At 38.5% G+C, this 15,899-nt stretch overlaps 1 protein-coding gene across 1 annotated transcript in view; it reads right to left on the reverse strand.

Annotated features, from left to right (window-relative positions):
* The window catches only part of JAG2 (jagged canonical Notch ligand 2), a 72,171-nt gene that overhangs the window by 25,355 nt on the left and 30,917 nt on the right, over window positions 1-15,899 (reverse strand). Inside the window, exons 4-6 of the mRNA XM_065838752.2 lie at window positions 11,779-12,033; window positions 10,661-10,721; window positions 154-284 (exon numbers count right to left, since the gene is read on the reverse strand). Of these exons, the coding sequence (XP_065694824.1) occupies window positions 154-284; window positions 10,661-10,721; window positions 11,779-12,033 (447 nt within the window). The remainder of the gene's footprint in view (window positions 1-153; window positions 285-10,660; window positions 10,722-11,778; window positions 12,034-15,899) is intronic.

A 15,899-nucleotide genomic window follows, 5' to 3' on the forward strand; every position in this document is an offset into this window, starting at 1 on the left:
CCTATACTTGTGGTACTTAGGCACCACCTGCCATAAAAGAATTAGGTACAGAAATACCCAAGTAGCTGCACACCAGCAGAAAATAAAATGTTAATAAGTTATCAGTTAATCATGCAACTTTACTTATTTTTCCTGTACATTAATGTTAAGTACCTTTGTTACAGAGCAGGCCACCCCAGTTGGTTTCACAATTACACTGCCATGGTTCATTACAGCTCCCATGAGCACAGCCTGGGTAGCGGACACACTCATCACAGAACTGTCCTTGCCAACCATAATGACACCTAAGATGTAAGTTCACATGTTAAAAGTTAGCAACATGATGCTTTAATTATCAGCATTACAGGTATTTAGAACACTACACTTACCATTCTCAACAAGATCAACTGTTCAATGTGCAACAGGTAACAAAACTTTATTTATCCTGTTTAGAAGGGACATACTAGTCCTGCTGAACATCCTTACTGGAATTCATCTTGCTCAACCATATCATACACCACGGCAACAAACTACACCAAGCACTGAGTTATGACAACCGTACATAAAGTAGTTGTTCTTTCACAAAAAGTCCCATCTTCATGAAATCATCTCGCATCATTTGTTTTTGTTTGTGGTGGGTTTTTTTTTTTGTTTGTTTGGTTTTTTGTGGTGTGTTTTTTTTTGTTTGTTTGTTTGGTTTTTTGTCCTTTTTTTAAAAAAAAAAAAACCCATTTATTCCCCACACATTTTAATAAAAAAGAACAGTAAGCTTGCTGTTTTGGGCCAACAAAAAAACCCAAACAAACAAAAAACCAAACACATTCTGCCTGTTATTTTAAGAGTATTTCTTACAAATAGTCTAAGAGCCATTGTGACAAAGAGATGCATAAAAACATGCTGAATGGGAGTTTGGCACATGTGTGCTGGTAGAGAGGTAATGCCTGGGGGAGAAAAAGCATTAGAAAGGAAATTGTACTTTTTATATATTCAACACCACCATTTTATTATCACCATGCTTTGAATACCATAAAAGAACAGAAAATAATTTCTTAAGTCTTTGGGGTGTGGTGAGGGAAGACAAGGAAAAGCAGTACAAACAAGGAGTCCGGGTTCCTTGCGAATCGATCCACTTCCACCGTTTCACAGTGAGTTCTGTCCATCCCCAGAGGCACAGAACAGGTTATGTGGCAGCATATTATGGGAAAAGAAATCCAGGTGCAGATCTTCACAAAAGTTTTTTATAATATAAAGTTTTAGACCTGTGAGTTGTTAGTCTCAGTATCTGCCCTTCTCAGCTGGGGGATCCCTAAGGATCAGAAGCCTGGGGAACACGCATGTCAGAAGCAGCTTTCTCTTGCCGTATTAGCAGTAAGAGGAAATAAATACTGCTCCTGCTAAATTTGATCTCTTCCTTCCTCCTCAAGGACAGAAAAATCTTTTCAGGGGCTGGTAATAAACAATAAAAAAAAAGGTACTGCAACTCATTTACTGGCCCCAACCCAAATCTCCATCCTTGCCAAAGCTGGCACTACTGCCAGTGATTCACCATGGCTATCCCAGCCAAAGCCAACTCCCCACCCACACCTAACAAGTATTTTCAAGGGCTGAAAGTCTGCATCACACAGCAAACAATCACAATAACTCAATTTGTTTCCTATACCCAATGGATAACAAGTTCTTGTTTAACACTGCACCGGTGAAAAAGAGTGTAAGGAAAAATGCAGCCACCTTCTTAGAACTTGAAGGCATCTTAAGTACCTACGCGAGTTTGTATGCTTGGCTGCATTAAAGTTAGTTTGGCAAAAAAAGGATTGGTGCTTTTTCATGATATTCACCACAGTCAAATTTACTGCTAGAGTTACCACCAAGCCCGAGGGAAATAATTTCTAGAAGCCAAAAGCAGTCCAAAGGAACACAATGTTTACAAGTCAAAAGGTTACTATGTGGTAAGCTGATCAGCCTTTAGTTTACAAGGAAGAGTAAATTAGGATTTCCTCTTGAACAGGAAGTCTGGTCGCATCCTACACTAGCAGGTGCTAGAGCAGCTTTAATCCCACTTCCTTCTAAAGAGATAATGTTTGCATGGATCTTAGATCACCCCTAGAGCAAGATGCGATCAATAAAGTGAACTCAACTCAAAGTCATGTTGTCATTTACGAGAACAGTATCAAGCCAAACACAAGGATGAAGTAAGGTTAATGATCCACCATGAGAAGCCCAAATGATACAGATACAAAGCAACACCTTCTATAAAAAGAACCAAACTAAAATACCCTTTCAAGTAACAACCACTTGTGTAACAGCCAAGAGGAAACTGCTAGTACAGTTAACGGTGGGATAAAGTTACTTCTTCCCTGCCTCCCCTCAATTGAGAATAATTCACTGGAAGTTTCTGCAATCCTAGATTTCACACATCTGACTAGATGAGAAAGCCAAATTTAGAGAATTCATAAGGATTCCCATTGTTCAACAGACAAAGAAAATCCTTATTGGAATCAAGATTCTACTTCCTTTGTCCTTCCCCTCTGCTGACTTCATCGGCTCTAGCACAGCTTTACAGCCAAACACATGCAAGACAAAAATCAGAGATGGCTTAATCTTAGCCCGTGCTGGGTTATTAGCAGTACAGAAGGGGCTACCATAAATAGATTGTTACAGTTTAGTAACTTCCTGATGGAAGGCTGAAGTACAGGCATCTGTTCCCAGAGCCAAGCGTCCTTTCAGGTGGGGATTAACACCAGGAGAGTTCAATTGGAACAGAAGAACAATTGCTAGTTATGTTGAAACCAATAACTTAAAGAAAAGATCCTGATAATTCCACAGACATGCTTCACAGCTTCCATTTTCCTCAGATGCGAGTCTGGTGACAATAGAAAATAAGAATTTAAATACAAAGCTGGAGGAAGGGGAGGTGGCAGGAGTTAACATTAGCAAAGCTTCTGGATAACATTTCAGTCTTGAGATTAGAGAAACTGCAACTGTGCAGGAAAAATACTGCTGTCATTGACAAGCAGATAAAGCCACAATAATTCAACTCATGGTGTATATTTGGTTACAATAAGCAAGTGGGGCTTCAAACAGCTAAACTCCATGGCAAGGAAGAAACACCTTCTGAAGTAAGTCTCATTTGTTTAAGTACGTAAATTTAGTATCAAGGAATCCTACGAAAGCACCCATCACTATGCACAATCCAAAGATACATATGTACTGTGAGACAGGAGTCGGGGAAGAGGGGAAAGAAGAAAGACTTATTTATTTTTGTTGCTTTTCCTGGAACTATTAAAAAATCTAAACTGGTCAAGTTCAATAAAATAGAATTTTTTTTTTTTTTTTTCCTACAGATCTATACTTACCCTGTGTTCTTCTGAAACAGTTATAATTAAGGAAAAAGCCAATACTGCTGTCTGCTTCCCTATGAGGAATTATTCAGTGAAACTAGGTTTAAATTGAGCATTTCCAATTCAGATGGCACCAGGTGTTCAAAAGATCACATTTTGCCATGGGTACACAGATATGTTACTTGTGAGGATAAGGCCCTGAGCAACCTGGTCCTTTGGGCAGGAGGTGGGATTAGATGACCCTGGAGGTCCTTTGTCACAGAAGTGTTTTCTTCACTTTCCTATCTTTGAAATAGGCACGATAGTTTTGTGAAAAGGGAAGGAAAAAAATGCTCATTAATGAACTCAATTAATTTAAATACCTGAAAGCTTGTCATCTTTTTCTTCTCACCCCCAGCATTCTTGCTAGACTAAAAGATACAAACCTTCCCCTACAAGCTTTTTTCTCCTCTAATAAAGGAAGTCATTGAAAGCTAACGTTCTCACTCCAGTACTCCTGGTCCAAACTCCATGATTTTATGACAAATCCTACAACGGCAGTGATGGAAGTGATGTGGAAAGGTGAGGAGATGTACCCAGATCCTGATGGTCTGTAACCATGTAAATAAATCAGCACCTTGTGTAATTAACTCCTTCTCCAAAAGGAAGGTGCATGTAACATACCAAAAAGTCAGAGTGCTCCCAATGGTCAATTTAGCTGCTTTGTACTATCTTCATAGATGGTTTACTCTCCTGGTTCAAATCACTTCTGTTTATTTGGGAGTCCTGAACTTTTCTATGCAGTAAGCTCACCTAAGAAACTTCGTATCGAGCTCTCAACCAATCACTAATTTACTCTGGTTAACCTTACAAAAAGGTTTGCAATACAAGAGAATGAGAGGATACCTAAATAAATTATATTCTACCCCTTGGTACAGGGTTTTGTCACAGCCTTTAATGTGTAAGTACACCTAAACCACCAATGTGAAGGAAATCAAAACTAATCTACTCCCAAAATCTAGGTCAAAACACAAGGCCTAAAAATAAATTAAAAAAATCTTAGGGAGGATGTAGGCAATGTGGTACAAACCTTTAACTACCAAAGGTTACACCTTACTGATATCTTGCACATCCTACAAAGGCCAAAGTAAAGATCATTGTGATATATTTACACATCATTTTTTAAGCAGGCTTTTTGGAGAGAGCTTCTCCCACTCATATTTCAATTGGAAGCTGTGGTCAAAACACTCAACACAGGAAAACGAAGCAAACAGTGACATTAAGAGCAGAAGCAAAATGCATCATTCAGGGGCGGGGGAGAAATAACCCTCTTAAATGGAAAACCACTAAATTTTCTAATGACGTGAACAGGATGGTGTTGCATAGGCCAGAACAATAGCTTTATATTAGTTATTTACTTAAAATAACCATAAGAAAGTCTGTTTAATCTTTCAAGAGATTAATTGTTGCATAGCAGGCAGCAATATGGTCCAGCTGTTAGATCCTACAATGCTGAGCATCCAGATTTGATGCTATAGCTAGTACACTACTCACTCACTAAGATTTGTCACAGAAGTGTTTTCTTCACGTTCCTATCTTTGAAATAGGCATGATAGTTTTGTGAAAAGGGAAGGAAAAAAATGCTCATTAATGAACTCAATTAATTTAAATACCTGAAAGCTTGTCATCTTTTTCTTCTCACCCCCAGCATTCTTACTAAAGATACAAACCTTCCCCTACAAGCTTTTTTCTCCTCTAATAAAGGAAGTTATTGAAAGCTAATGTTCTCACTCCAGTACTTTATTTAGAGTTTTGTGAAGGAGCTGATGGAGGGGGTGGTTCAAAATTGTTTACCCAGAACATACGTGGAAAGGTTGCCCAGTTAACTTGCAGTAAGTGGCTCTCAGGGTGTGTCTATATTTGCATTAGTTCACACCAGGAGCACGCTTTGCCAGTGAACTGCCTGAGCATTCCTGTTGACGGTGTGTTGGTTCATATCACGGAGCTGTTTTGGAACAAAGCAATTGGATTCCTTTTAGGTTAAACTAAGGTAATGTAAGACAACATATGCCAGGAGCACACCTAACACGCCCCAGCTGCAAACATGCATTCGGCCCACAAGAACACACTAGAGCTAGTCTACAATTTAAAAAAATGAAGCGTTTTTAGTATGGATATTGTGTTCTCAATGCTGCTTTGATCTACTGTTTTAATTTGTCTACACTACCTGCTATTGTAGACACAGTTGAGAAGTACTACATGTGTTTACTTCCTGAACATATTCTCCTGGAAGCAGCATCCACCTTTTTAATATATTCTGTGCCTTCCTACCCACTAACTATCCAAAGAAATGAGTGCAGAGTGCGCCTCAGTTCCTTGACCAATACAGAAACAAAACATGGGACTCTTCTGCCTAAATTAATATATTTACTTGTGAAATACTTGTCAATGATCCCAAGATGCTTACCACTAGGACACAAAAAAAACATAATAAAAGCATACTGGTTATGAAAACAGGCAAGAGAACTTATGAGACACCAAGCAATTGTAATAATTCTGTAAGTTCTTTGAAACTCAAAGCTGTGATACAATATCTTGCGAAGACAAGACAGGAGAAGATGTCCAGGTACCAGTTCCAAGTGCATTCCTGCAGGGCCAAACAACAGCCCCACACTCCTTAGGGACTATAGCTAGTCCAAGATGGCAGGAGTTGAAATGGTACGATCCATAGCAGCGAGCACACTGCTCAAAACAAACAAGACTCTAAGATTTTTTGTTAGTCCCCTACAGTCTTCCAATAACAACCTGTTTTGGGATGCCTCACCAGATTCCCTTGTACCCAAGAAGGAGTTTACAAGAATACACCAGCTTTTTTTCTAAAGTTCAAGCAGAGTCACCCAATGCTGCTGTTAACCATATTATCTACCCAACTGTCATGAAAACACAAGTGAGACATCAGTGATGCTGGTCAGCCTCCTACTAAACAACATAGGAAGCCTATGCAAGCCTTGAACATTTAACAAAGGATCTCCAGAACACTATTACATCCCCAACACTCCAGGCTGTAGCTCATTTTGCAACCCAAGTTTTTGTTCCTTCATCTCTATAAAGAAAGTACTGAATAATAGTTGAGCAGGTTCTGACCCTCATAGTAACAGATTAACGGAGCAAAATCACTTGGGAGAGGCCTAAAGCATCTGCAGGCATTGTTGGACACAAGAAATAAGCCTCATAAGCCAGGCTTAAGTGGAATACAAGGACTACCAAAGGCATGGCACTGGACAGGAAGCTTGAGAAATCTGTTTCAACAGCACAAACATAAGATATGTGATTAAAATAAAAAAAAAATAACCCCAACAAAACCCATAAACAAAATCACCACCACTGTAAGACCAAAATTTTGATACATATAGTTCAAAAGTAATTCTAGAGTAAGACAGTTTAAAGCACACAGATTAAACAATTAATTTAGTTTAAAATTTTTAAGAGCTATATGTTTGCTTTGTTCACCTTTCAAGAATTCACATTAGAGTACTATTAACAATCCCTTTTCTAATTCATTTCAGTTAGTCTAGACACTCTATATAAATCGTTTTATCACAGTTGTTGGAAGCAAGACGTGCATTTCCCAAGACATAACCTGGGTCCTACTGCTGAACACAAGCTGAGCAGTGTTGGGGATTTGACCCCTTTTGTTTTGTTTTGCAAGACGAATTCAAACATTCAAAGACAACAGGAAAAGTAGAAAAACTTCTGAAAAATACCATTATCCTAGCAGGAATTTGACAATGTAGCCCAAATATGAGGCATATCTGAACTTCTGCCAAACCCATACCACACTGGATCAAAAGGAAGTAAAAGATTAAGCCATTAAGCCCACTGACAGTACATGGCTGGTACTAAACATACTCAAGTCAGCAGTTTTAACCAAGGAAGGAGACTGTCACTTGTGGTTGCTTTATGTTCACTTTGATAACTTCATAATGTGATTGATCCTAAGCCATTTTTAAGCTATCAGATCAAACTTCAGTCTTCTCTAGACAGTTTAATGGAATTTAACAAAGTACTTCAAATGATGCAAAAATATACAAAGAACACTGATCACCATGCCTTGGCAGCATTGCTACTTTGACAACCCTTTCTACTACTTTGGGCTGGTGAAGTCAATCAAGGTTGGGTTTGCTTTTATTTTAAGCAGTTTCCAATTTCCCATCTTTTCAAGATCCAGTTAAGCTGCTTTTGCTTTCCTCAAGGATGTAATTTTGCTCATTATTCAGTAAATTATTACTTTTTCTGAACTGTCTCCACAATGGCAAAAAATGTATCACCTGGGTCAAGCCATACCACAAAATTGCTTCCAACAGGTCATTTTGAAACATCAGGTCATTCCCTACTTATTTTCCATCTATTTGACAAGAGCTCGACAAAAGAAATGCCAAACTTTGCAACACTTCAGCTTCCTCAAAACAAGGGGTACATGAACTTGCCCAACAGATGATGCACAGTTACTGTCAATGGCAGTCTTCAGTCATTTAGCTACTTTTAAGAGGTTTTTCATATAAAGAACAGCTCTAAATTACTTTGGAACATCAAAACACAGAGGATAGAACCTTGCTATGAGAGTTTGGCCTCAGAGCCACTGCTTAAGTTACCTGCACATTCATACAAGTTGAAGACAGAAACTGCTTTCCAACTTTTCTATTTATAAATGCCACTGCAGATTTGGGCACCAAACTACCTATTGGCACCACTCACAATCATGTTTTTCTCACATTTTCATTTTCTTTCTGAATTAAAAAAGGGACATTGTTTTCACCTGTTAAATGACAGTGGCAACTGTCCAAAAGCAAGGATGAAGGAATCTAGATTATAATTCAATAGCACCAAACATAGCAGTTTCTTTTAAATAACAGCTTCCTTTGTACTGCTGAAGACAAAGGTCACGTCTGCAAGCCTTGCTTATTTATAGTTCAGCATCGTTTTTCTACAGAAAGTATTATCCATTTGGGTTAAAAGCAACATTTCTAATGTAGCCTAATAACTATTGCAGAATACAAGCTAAAGAACAAGTTCGAGCTACCAAATGTCATTTAAAGAGGGAGCAGAGAACCTTCTGCATTACTGGAAACAAAGTAGCCATACATAGAAAGGCCTCTGTTTTCCTTTAACCTGCTGATCACAGATCTATCAGTTCAGTAGGTGTTAAGGTAAACAGCACACGATCCACCTGAAACATTAAGTCCCTTATTCCTTTACCCAGTATTTTCTCTCAAATGAGAGAATCCACCAAACAAAATAACAAGGTTTCTGGTCAGAGTCCTTCAACAGACTCTGTTATTTTCGTGGGCTTTATTTAGCTGGGCAGGTTTGAAGGGGACACCTCAGCTTACATTAGATGCTTTGTCACATCAGTGACATGCTGTAAGGAGAAGCGTGGCTACTGTGACACTACCTATTGACAGACACTGTAAGAAAAGGTACCGTAGCTACCCATCCCCCCCACAACTTCAAAAAGGTTTGTATTCCCTTCTTTAAACTTTCCTTCTCCTCCCCAACTTCTGTCTTCTCAGACAGAAGTGCGATAACAGAGAAACGAAACCTAAAATGGAAACAACACTACTCCCTCTTCCCCCAAAAAGGGTACTGTTTCACATTTGTCTGAATCTCCTTTTTTTTCACCTTTATTCAAAGCCTCTTTGCATTCAAATTCAAACATTCCTAGGTTCCTAGGGCACTCCTTTGATACCTACAGAGCTCCAAAACCCTTACATGAATCAAAATTCATTAGAATAGGTTCTCAAGGGGAAAAACATTCTCAGGAGGCTCAAGGGAAGGAGGGCTTCTTACTCAAGCAGAAATGATACTTGCCTAGCTCTGAACCACGACCTCTGCTTGTAACCTAAAATATCACCAACAACAGCAGGGATACATTACATTGAAATCACAAGCAAAATACTTAATCAATATGAAAAGTTCCCAAAGAACATTAAATAGAAGTATTCTTTCTTAGAAAAAGGAAGCCATGGTTTAAACATCTGCCTTGAAAAAGCTTTTAAGGGATGTTTCATAGCTCTCCAGAAGTGAAACTGCCACATGCATTGAAGCATTGCACTTCATATACTGGAATTTACAGTTTTCAGTCAGATTTGAGAGCTACAACACACCAAATCTTCTAAAAGTCCGAAGTTTCAGGATGGTAAGAAACTACTCCGTGGTGCAATGACTTCAGACTAACTTCGTCGCCTGCTATACCCCACTGTCACAACTTCAGGCTGTCCAGCAGGATGTAGCTGTCACAGCTCAGACTGGCAATTCAGTCCCAGCTTAGCTCCAAGTCCAGCAAAGCTGAGTGACCACTTCTATGGCAGTTGTAGTAGTTACCAATAGCAGGACGAAGCAGAACTGTCTTGAACTATCACAGCATCCCACAAATGGTATTTGTCAGCTCTCAGGGGTTCTGGCAGCCAGTTCAGTTTCACATCATTCCAAACAAGCAGGTTCCATACAGCTTACAAAAGCAGCTCAAATCCAGTCTCACATTGATGCATATAACTCTGACCACAAATAAACTCAGTAACTTACACAGGATCCCAAACCTGCAGGTAGATCTGTCCCATTTCTTCAACAGACAGTGTAAAAATAACACACATTTCCCCTTGACCTACTATGTTGAGTTCCTGAACTTTCACAAGAAAACAATGAACTCCCCTTGCTATCATGGAGTCTATTTCAGTGCAATCACAAAGCTAAGGGAACATTTTCAGGCTCTGTTCTCTCATGTTTAGGGGCCAAAAAACATTTCCTTGGGGTAGAAAGTTTAGGTTTGGGTTGCTACTGCTATCTCCATTGCTACCAAAAAAAACCCTTTTTTCTTGGAACAGCTAAGGTTACTATACTTTGATGATCAAATACATATATATATATATAGAGAGAGAGAGAGTGTTCTAGGACTGTGAGTATTTCTTAGTGGTAATACTCCAAAAAAGCAAGTTCCCCTTTTTATTTGAGGGGAATAATATGTAGAGATCAAAGCTCCTACAGATTTTTAAAAGAAAAAAAAACCAAAACCAACCAAACAAAAAACCCCAACATTATTCTCATTTGATAAAGGCATATTTTTGTATTACATGAAGCAAATCTGTTCCATCCTGGATATGCAAAAAAATACAACAGGATTGCAAAGCAGTATGAAGTATATGCAGTTTTTACACATGTGCAATCTACTTCAGATCTATTTCCATCCTTTTTTCTGTATACATTTTTTTTCCATTTTAAAGTAGACTTTTTAAAAGTAGCAACATACATGGAAAACACTGGAAAGATCAGTTATCTTAAAAAAGAGACACTCAAGCTTGCAGACTTACTTGCATTCCCCAGGCACACTGCAGCCTCCATGGAGCAAATTACATCCTTGTTTACATACAGCTGTAAATAGAAAAAGGTTTAGACATCAGTCTGGGCAGCTACATATCCACTAGTACAGCAGCAACTGGAACTGTTCAGGTAGGGCTTCTGTCATTTAGTCTATTTGTTGGTTGTGCAAAGCTGACTGTCTTACCACCTTCCAATAGTTGTTGCTTGCAGCTTGCGATTTCACAAAACAGAACCCCACCACAAAGCTTCAGGAAAAGTAACTTAAGGTAACTCATTGTAAAAGTTGCTGTCAAATAGGTTTGCAGCAAGATTGTCAGCACTGAAACATTTATCGAATACAGTTATTTTTTAAACCTGTCATTACACTGCTATTATGCTGGAAATCCCAAGCTTCAAAAGAGACACGACTTCGTGTAAGCCCTAAAAAAAATCTCCCCTTACTGAAAAGGAACAGAAATCGAAACCAAGCAGCCCTCAACAGAAATAAGAGTATGTCAAGCAATTTTAGCACTAATTACTTCCCGAGACTAAAGGCAAAATGCAAAGAGATTTGATTGAGTGGCACATTAAAAAGAATGACTACACTTGAATTTCTGCTCACATTAAAAGCTATCAAAAAGCTTTTAGCTTTGCATACAAGTAAAACTTTCTAATTTGTTCAAATAGTGTTACGAGGGCATTTTTACAGTCTACAGTATCACTGATATCATCAACGTTCAATAAAATTTTACATTAACATAAATAAAATATCATTTTGCTGTGAAGTAACTCTACCATTGAATTAAGTCCATTAGTAAAAAGACCCTAAATTTGTTGTGGAGCCTCCACAGCACACACCTCGAGCAACACCATATCCTAACCTGTGCTCCACTCCTCACAGAGGATGTTTCTTCTGCGGTGTGTAACTGCCACCAGTTTCCAAATTCATTTCAAAATGAAGTAACAAGATGAAGTTATAATTACGCTTTGACAAAGACATTGAAGAGGATAAAGTCTGTATTTGTTAAAATTAATATGCTACAGCATTGACACTACAGCAATACCTACTGCAGTTCATACCTATTATATATACATTAGAGCTAATCTAAAAAGCAGCAAACAACACTACCTTGTTTACATTCTTCTCCCATCCAACCTTCCATGCAGGCTTTGTTTCCATTTTGATCACATGTGTAATGACCAACAAAATCATCTCGAGGGCCACAAAATTTATTGCACAGAGCACTGTAGTAATTTTCATCACACTTCACTCTTATTTGTACTTCAAAATGGGCAACAGGACCATTAAATTGTAGTGTCTTCCATCGATCTTCTGGGTTGATCATGCCAGCGTGTGCCACTCGTTCTATTAATAAGTCTTCACCTTTAAAAAAAAAAATACAAAGGTAAATTCAGCAGGTGATAAGTCTCATAGCACACAAGAGCATATAAAATCAGATCAAAAGTATTCAACTGGTTAAGAGAAAATCTAGTAAAGAAAATGTTAAGATGATAAAGATCTACTGTATAACTGAGTTTTCCTTTGCCTTGCAAAGTTCATTACAGGAAGGCCAATTTTAAAAAGTGTCCCAAAGGAAATATTAAAAAACCCTGGAACATAATCCATAGGAAATAGCTAATTTTTCAAGGCAGCCAACATACCACACCCACACGCTGACAACCAGCAGCTTTATCTTGATCTGAGGCTCTTTTTGCTTCCTTTTTGTTCTTATAAAATTGCAAAATCTGCATAACCTAGTAGATGAGATACTAAAGTTCTCTCGTGCAAGTTTAACTTCAAAAATAAAGCAAAACACAATCAATTTGCTGCAAAATTACTAAGCAATAGTAAATGCTCTGGTAGGCCTGCATTATGTACATAAACTAGCCCATTTCACCATTCTCCTTGCAGAAAAGGCAAAGCATCTTTTGCAAGCATTTCATAGAATATTTGTGCAGTTCTTCTTCGACATTTTGAGAAGAAATATACAAGCGAACCTGGGATCATCAAGGGGCCATTTGAACACTGTATCTGGATTATCCTCATCCTCAGTGGAACTACTGATAGTTATGATCGCTGTTGCAATACACTCTACAAGCATCCTGCCTTACCCTGCTACTGCCAGGCTCCATTAACTGAGACCAAATGTACACAAAGTATTAGCAGCCACATGGGAGTAGAGGATTCTAGTACATGAGATTATGGAATTGGCAACACAAAGTATTTTCATTTTTATGAATATCCATTTTGAATTTTTATCTGTTTTATTCTTGGTATAGAAGCTTCAGTACTAGGACATGAGGCACAATTGTAGTCAGCACAATGAAATTATATAATTGCTTCAGTAAATGTTAAGAATAAGCGCAGCACAGTAAGGATAAGGGGTAGACAGTGAGTAACCCCAGTGGTAAGTTTTCAAATGTTTTCACTATTCCAGTCTGGTAAAATCCCACTGCAAGACTTTCTAGGTGACTCTGCAAGGTGCAGATGGAACTCCAAGCACTATTTAAGGACAAAAAAGCGCTCCATTTGTAGGCATAAATTTCATACCCATTTATGAAATAGCTAGAATACTGCCAGCTCAGAGCTTCAATGTCCATTTTCTTTAAATAATAAAGATTCTTTAAAACACATGTTAAAAGAAGAACCAAAATCTTGCACACCGCAAGAGGCTGTAATGCTAGAAATAAAGTCTAAACTTCAGATTCTTAACCAGAGAAAACACACTAAGGTGGTAGCAACCAACACTATCATTTTCAGCAAATGTGTTTCACCTACTTACTTTCTAGAATTCATTAACCTAATATGTTTAGAAAATGAAACCAGAAGTGACTGTTTCTCACCTAGGAAGTTACTGACAGCACAGAGGCATCTTGTGCATCTGTCACCAAAGCTGCACTTCCCTCTCAGCACATAAGAGGACTTCAGCAGCAATTTTCAGTCACTCCAATATTTAATGAAAAGTTAATCTACAGAAGCAGTGCACTCTGCAATGCATTTTGTCATCTTAATGTCTTTCTTTCAAGCTTGCTTCTATCATACAAATATTTCCTCTTAAAATTAAGGTATATTGAACTAAAAAAAAAAAAAGCTGTTTTAATTAAACATTGAAAGGTTCTCCAATTATTAATAACTCAAAGGATCTCTGCGCTTCAATACTAAAAGTGGCATTGCCAGGTACAGGCTACAATTCATGCTTGTCTGGACTAGTCTGCATAAAACATACTATATAGTTAGACAAGACACATTAAAGTCTCTGTTCTTCAACTCTCAAATTCCTATACATGAACCCCTCTGTCATCCAGCAGCACGTGGTCAGCAGCAGAGTGGACAAGAAACCTGCAAGCTAGAAAAGACTGCTTGCATTTTAGTTTTGACTGAACAGGATATATAATACCACCAGTCACCATTAAAAGCTTCATGATTAGATTCAACATCTTTTCATAATCTCATTCTTCTCTAATGGCTATTGATCTGACAACCTTGACAAAAAACTCTAAAAGGAAAAATGCTGCATCATTGGATGGTCAAGGAATTGAAACAAACAGCAAATATGCATTACAGAGTTACTTTCCAGCTATAAGCAACACAAGCTCATTAATAATGGCTGCAGTAGACACTGCTATAAAAGCATTTCCTCAAAGTACATCAGATGGACTGAAGAACAGGTCTTGAGATTAGAGGAGTGGCTTATATAATACAAATCTTATCAAGCATCTTCAGGTTCATGCAGATTCATCATACACAGTTAAACAACTGGAACAAGCATTACAGTTATTGCAAATACGCCTATGCAGAGCAATCCTCCTCATATCTCAGGTCAAGAATAGGGGAAATAACCCAATAGCACCTTTCTTCGTTTAAACACTTAAACTTTATCTCACAAACTCCTGAAATAAAGAAATCATATTCTGAGTCTGAAGAGCTTTTTCTCTAGCTTGTATCAGTGAAAGTAGGGTTTAACAGCCTAAATAAGCAAGCCAAATAATTTAACGTGAATCACAAAAGGCACCACGAAACCAGCTGCAAGACATTTAGTTTCTAATACTAAGTTCTTAAGTACCAGTGGAAGTATGAGAACCTTGCTTTACTTCAAATTTAAAACTGATCCCAAATAGAAGGTGTATCTTCCAAAGATATCTGTAATCATGGGCAGGAACATGTTTGTCAAGGTTCCTCCTTCCTCCCCCACAATACCAAAGGGTTTCTGAATATATTCAGTCTCTCACATTTAACTGTTTTGATGAAAGGAGCCTGCTTCCTGCATTTGGTTTACCATTAAAATTCCACTTAGGAACTCATACACATTACTTCTAGTCCTCAGTAAAGACACTAAGCTGCATAACTGAATTTCTCTGATTATTGGTCAAAAAAGCAGTATACGCTACTCAAACCTCCCCTCACACACACCTCAGAGGCAATAAAGCTTCTTGGTTACTAATAAGTTTTCTATAAGCCTTTCTAGAAAAGGACATAGTGGCACAGACATTTTCATAAAAGGAGCTGAGGGCTAAAAGGTGTTTCTTAAATCAATGTTTCAAAAGCATCTGATTTGAGCCATGACTACACTTAAATAAGAACACTGCTTATCAACCCCCTAACTTTTAGCAGAGCTCAGACATGGCCAACAAGCCACTCACAGGGCAATACAAAAGGTGACGCTGGTCACTGTTCACAAGGAAACACACACAGCAGCACATGGACTTCATGCCCAAAGGAACAGGAGGTGACCACCTCAGGAAGCACATTCTCTTCAGCCTTTTTCAAGTACGGACAGATTAGTCTCCTACAGACTGACATGAAGGAGGAAGACAAACACTGCATCTCTGCAGTACACATGTAGTCAAATGAAAAGTTACTTCACACGTGAAGATTTAAACAGTCTTGCTTCATGATGGCAGCGCTGGGTTAGGTATTGCCAAGACCCCTGCTACACAACTCAAAGTTTGCCAAGTCAAACGACTTACCTGGAAAGCAGCACTAACTGCTGTGACAGATGACAGAGCACAGGACCCTCACAGTGACTCTGTATCTGAGGCTGTTTCCTCTCCTCCTCCTCCACCCTCACAAAGCAAACAAGTGGTAACACAAACTGCCACAACCTTCCCTCTGAGCCAACCCTGCTGCACACGGGAAAAGGAAAAAATGCAGGAGCCATTCTGGGAATTGAGGTCTGACCAGCTCCTCTTAAAGTTTGCAGTTTGAGGTGAGCGCTGGGGAAGCGTTTGCCCTGCAGAACTGTTCTTGCA

Source organism: Patagioenas fasciata, chromosome 5, assembly GCF_037038585.1.
Source record: "Patagioenas fasciata isolate bPatFas1 chromosome 5, bPatFas1.hap1, whole genome shotgun sequence".
NCBI classification, from domain to species: Eukaryota; Metazoa; Chordata; class Aves; order Columbiformes; family Columbidae; genus Patagioenas; species Patagioenas fasciata.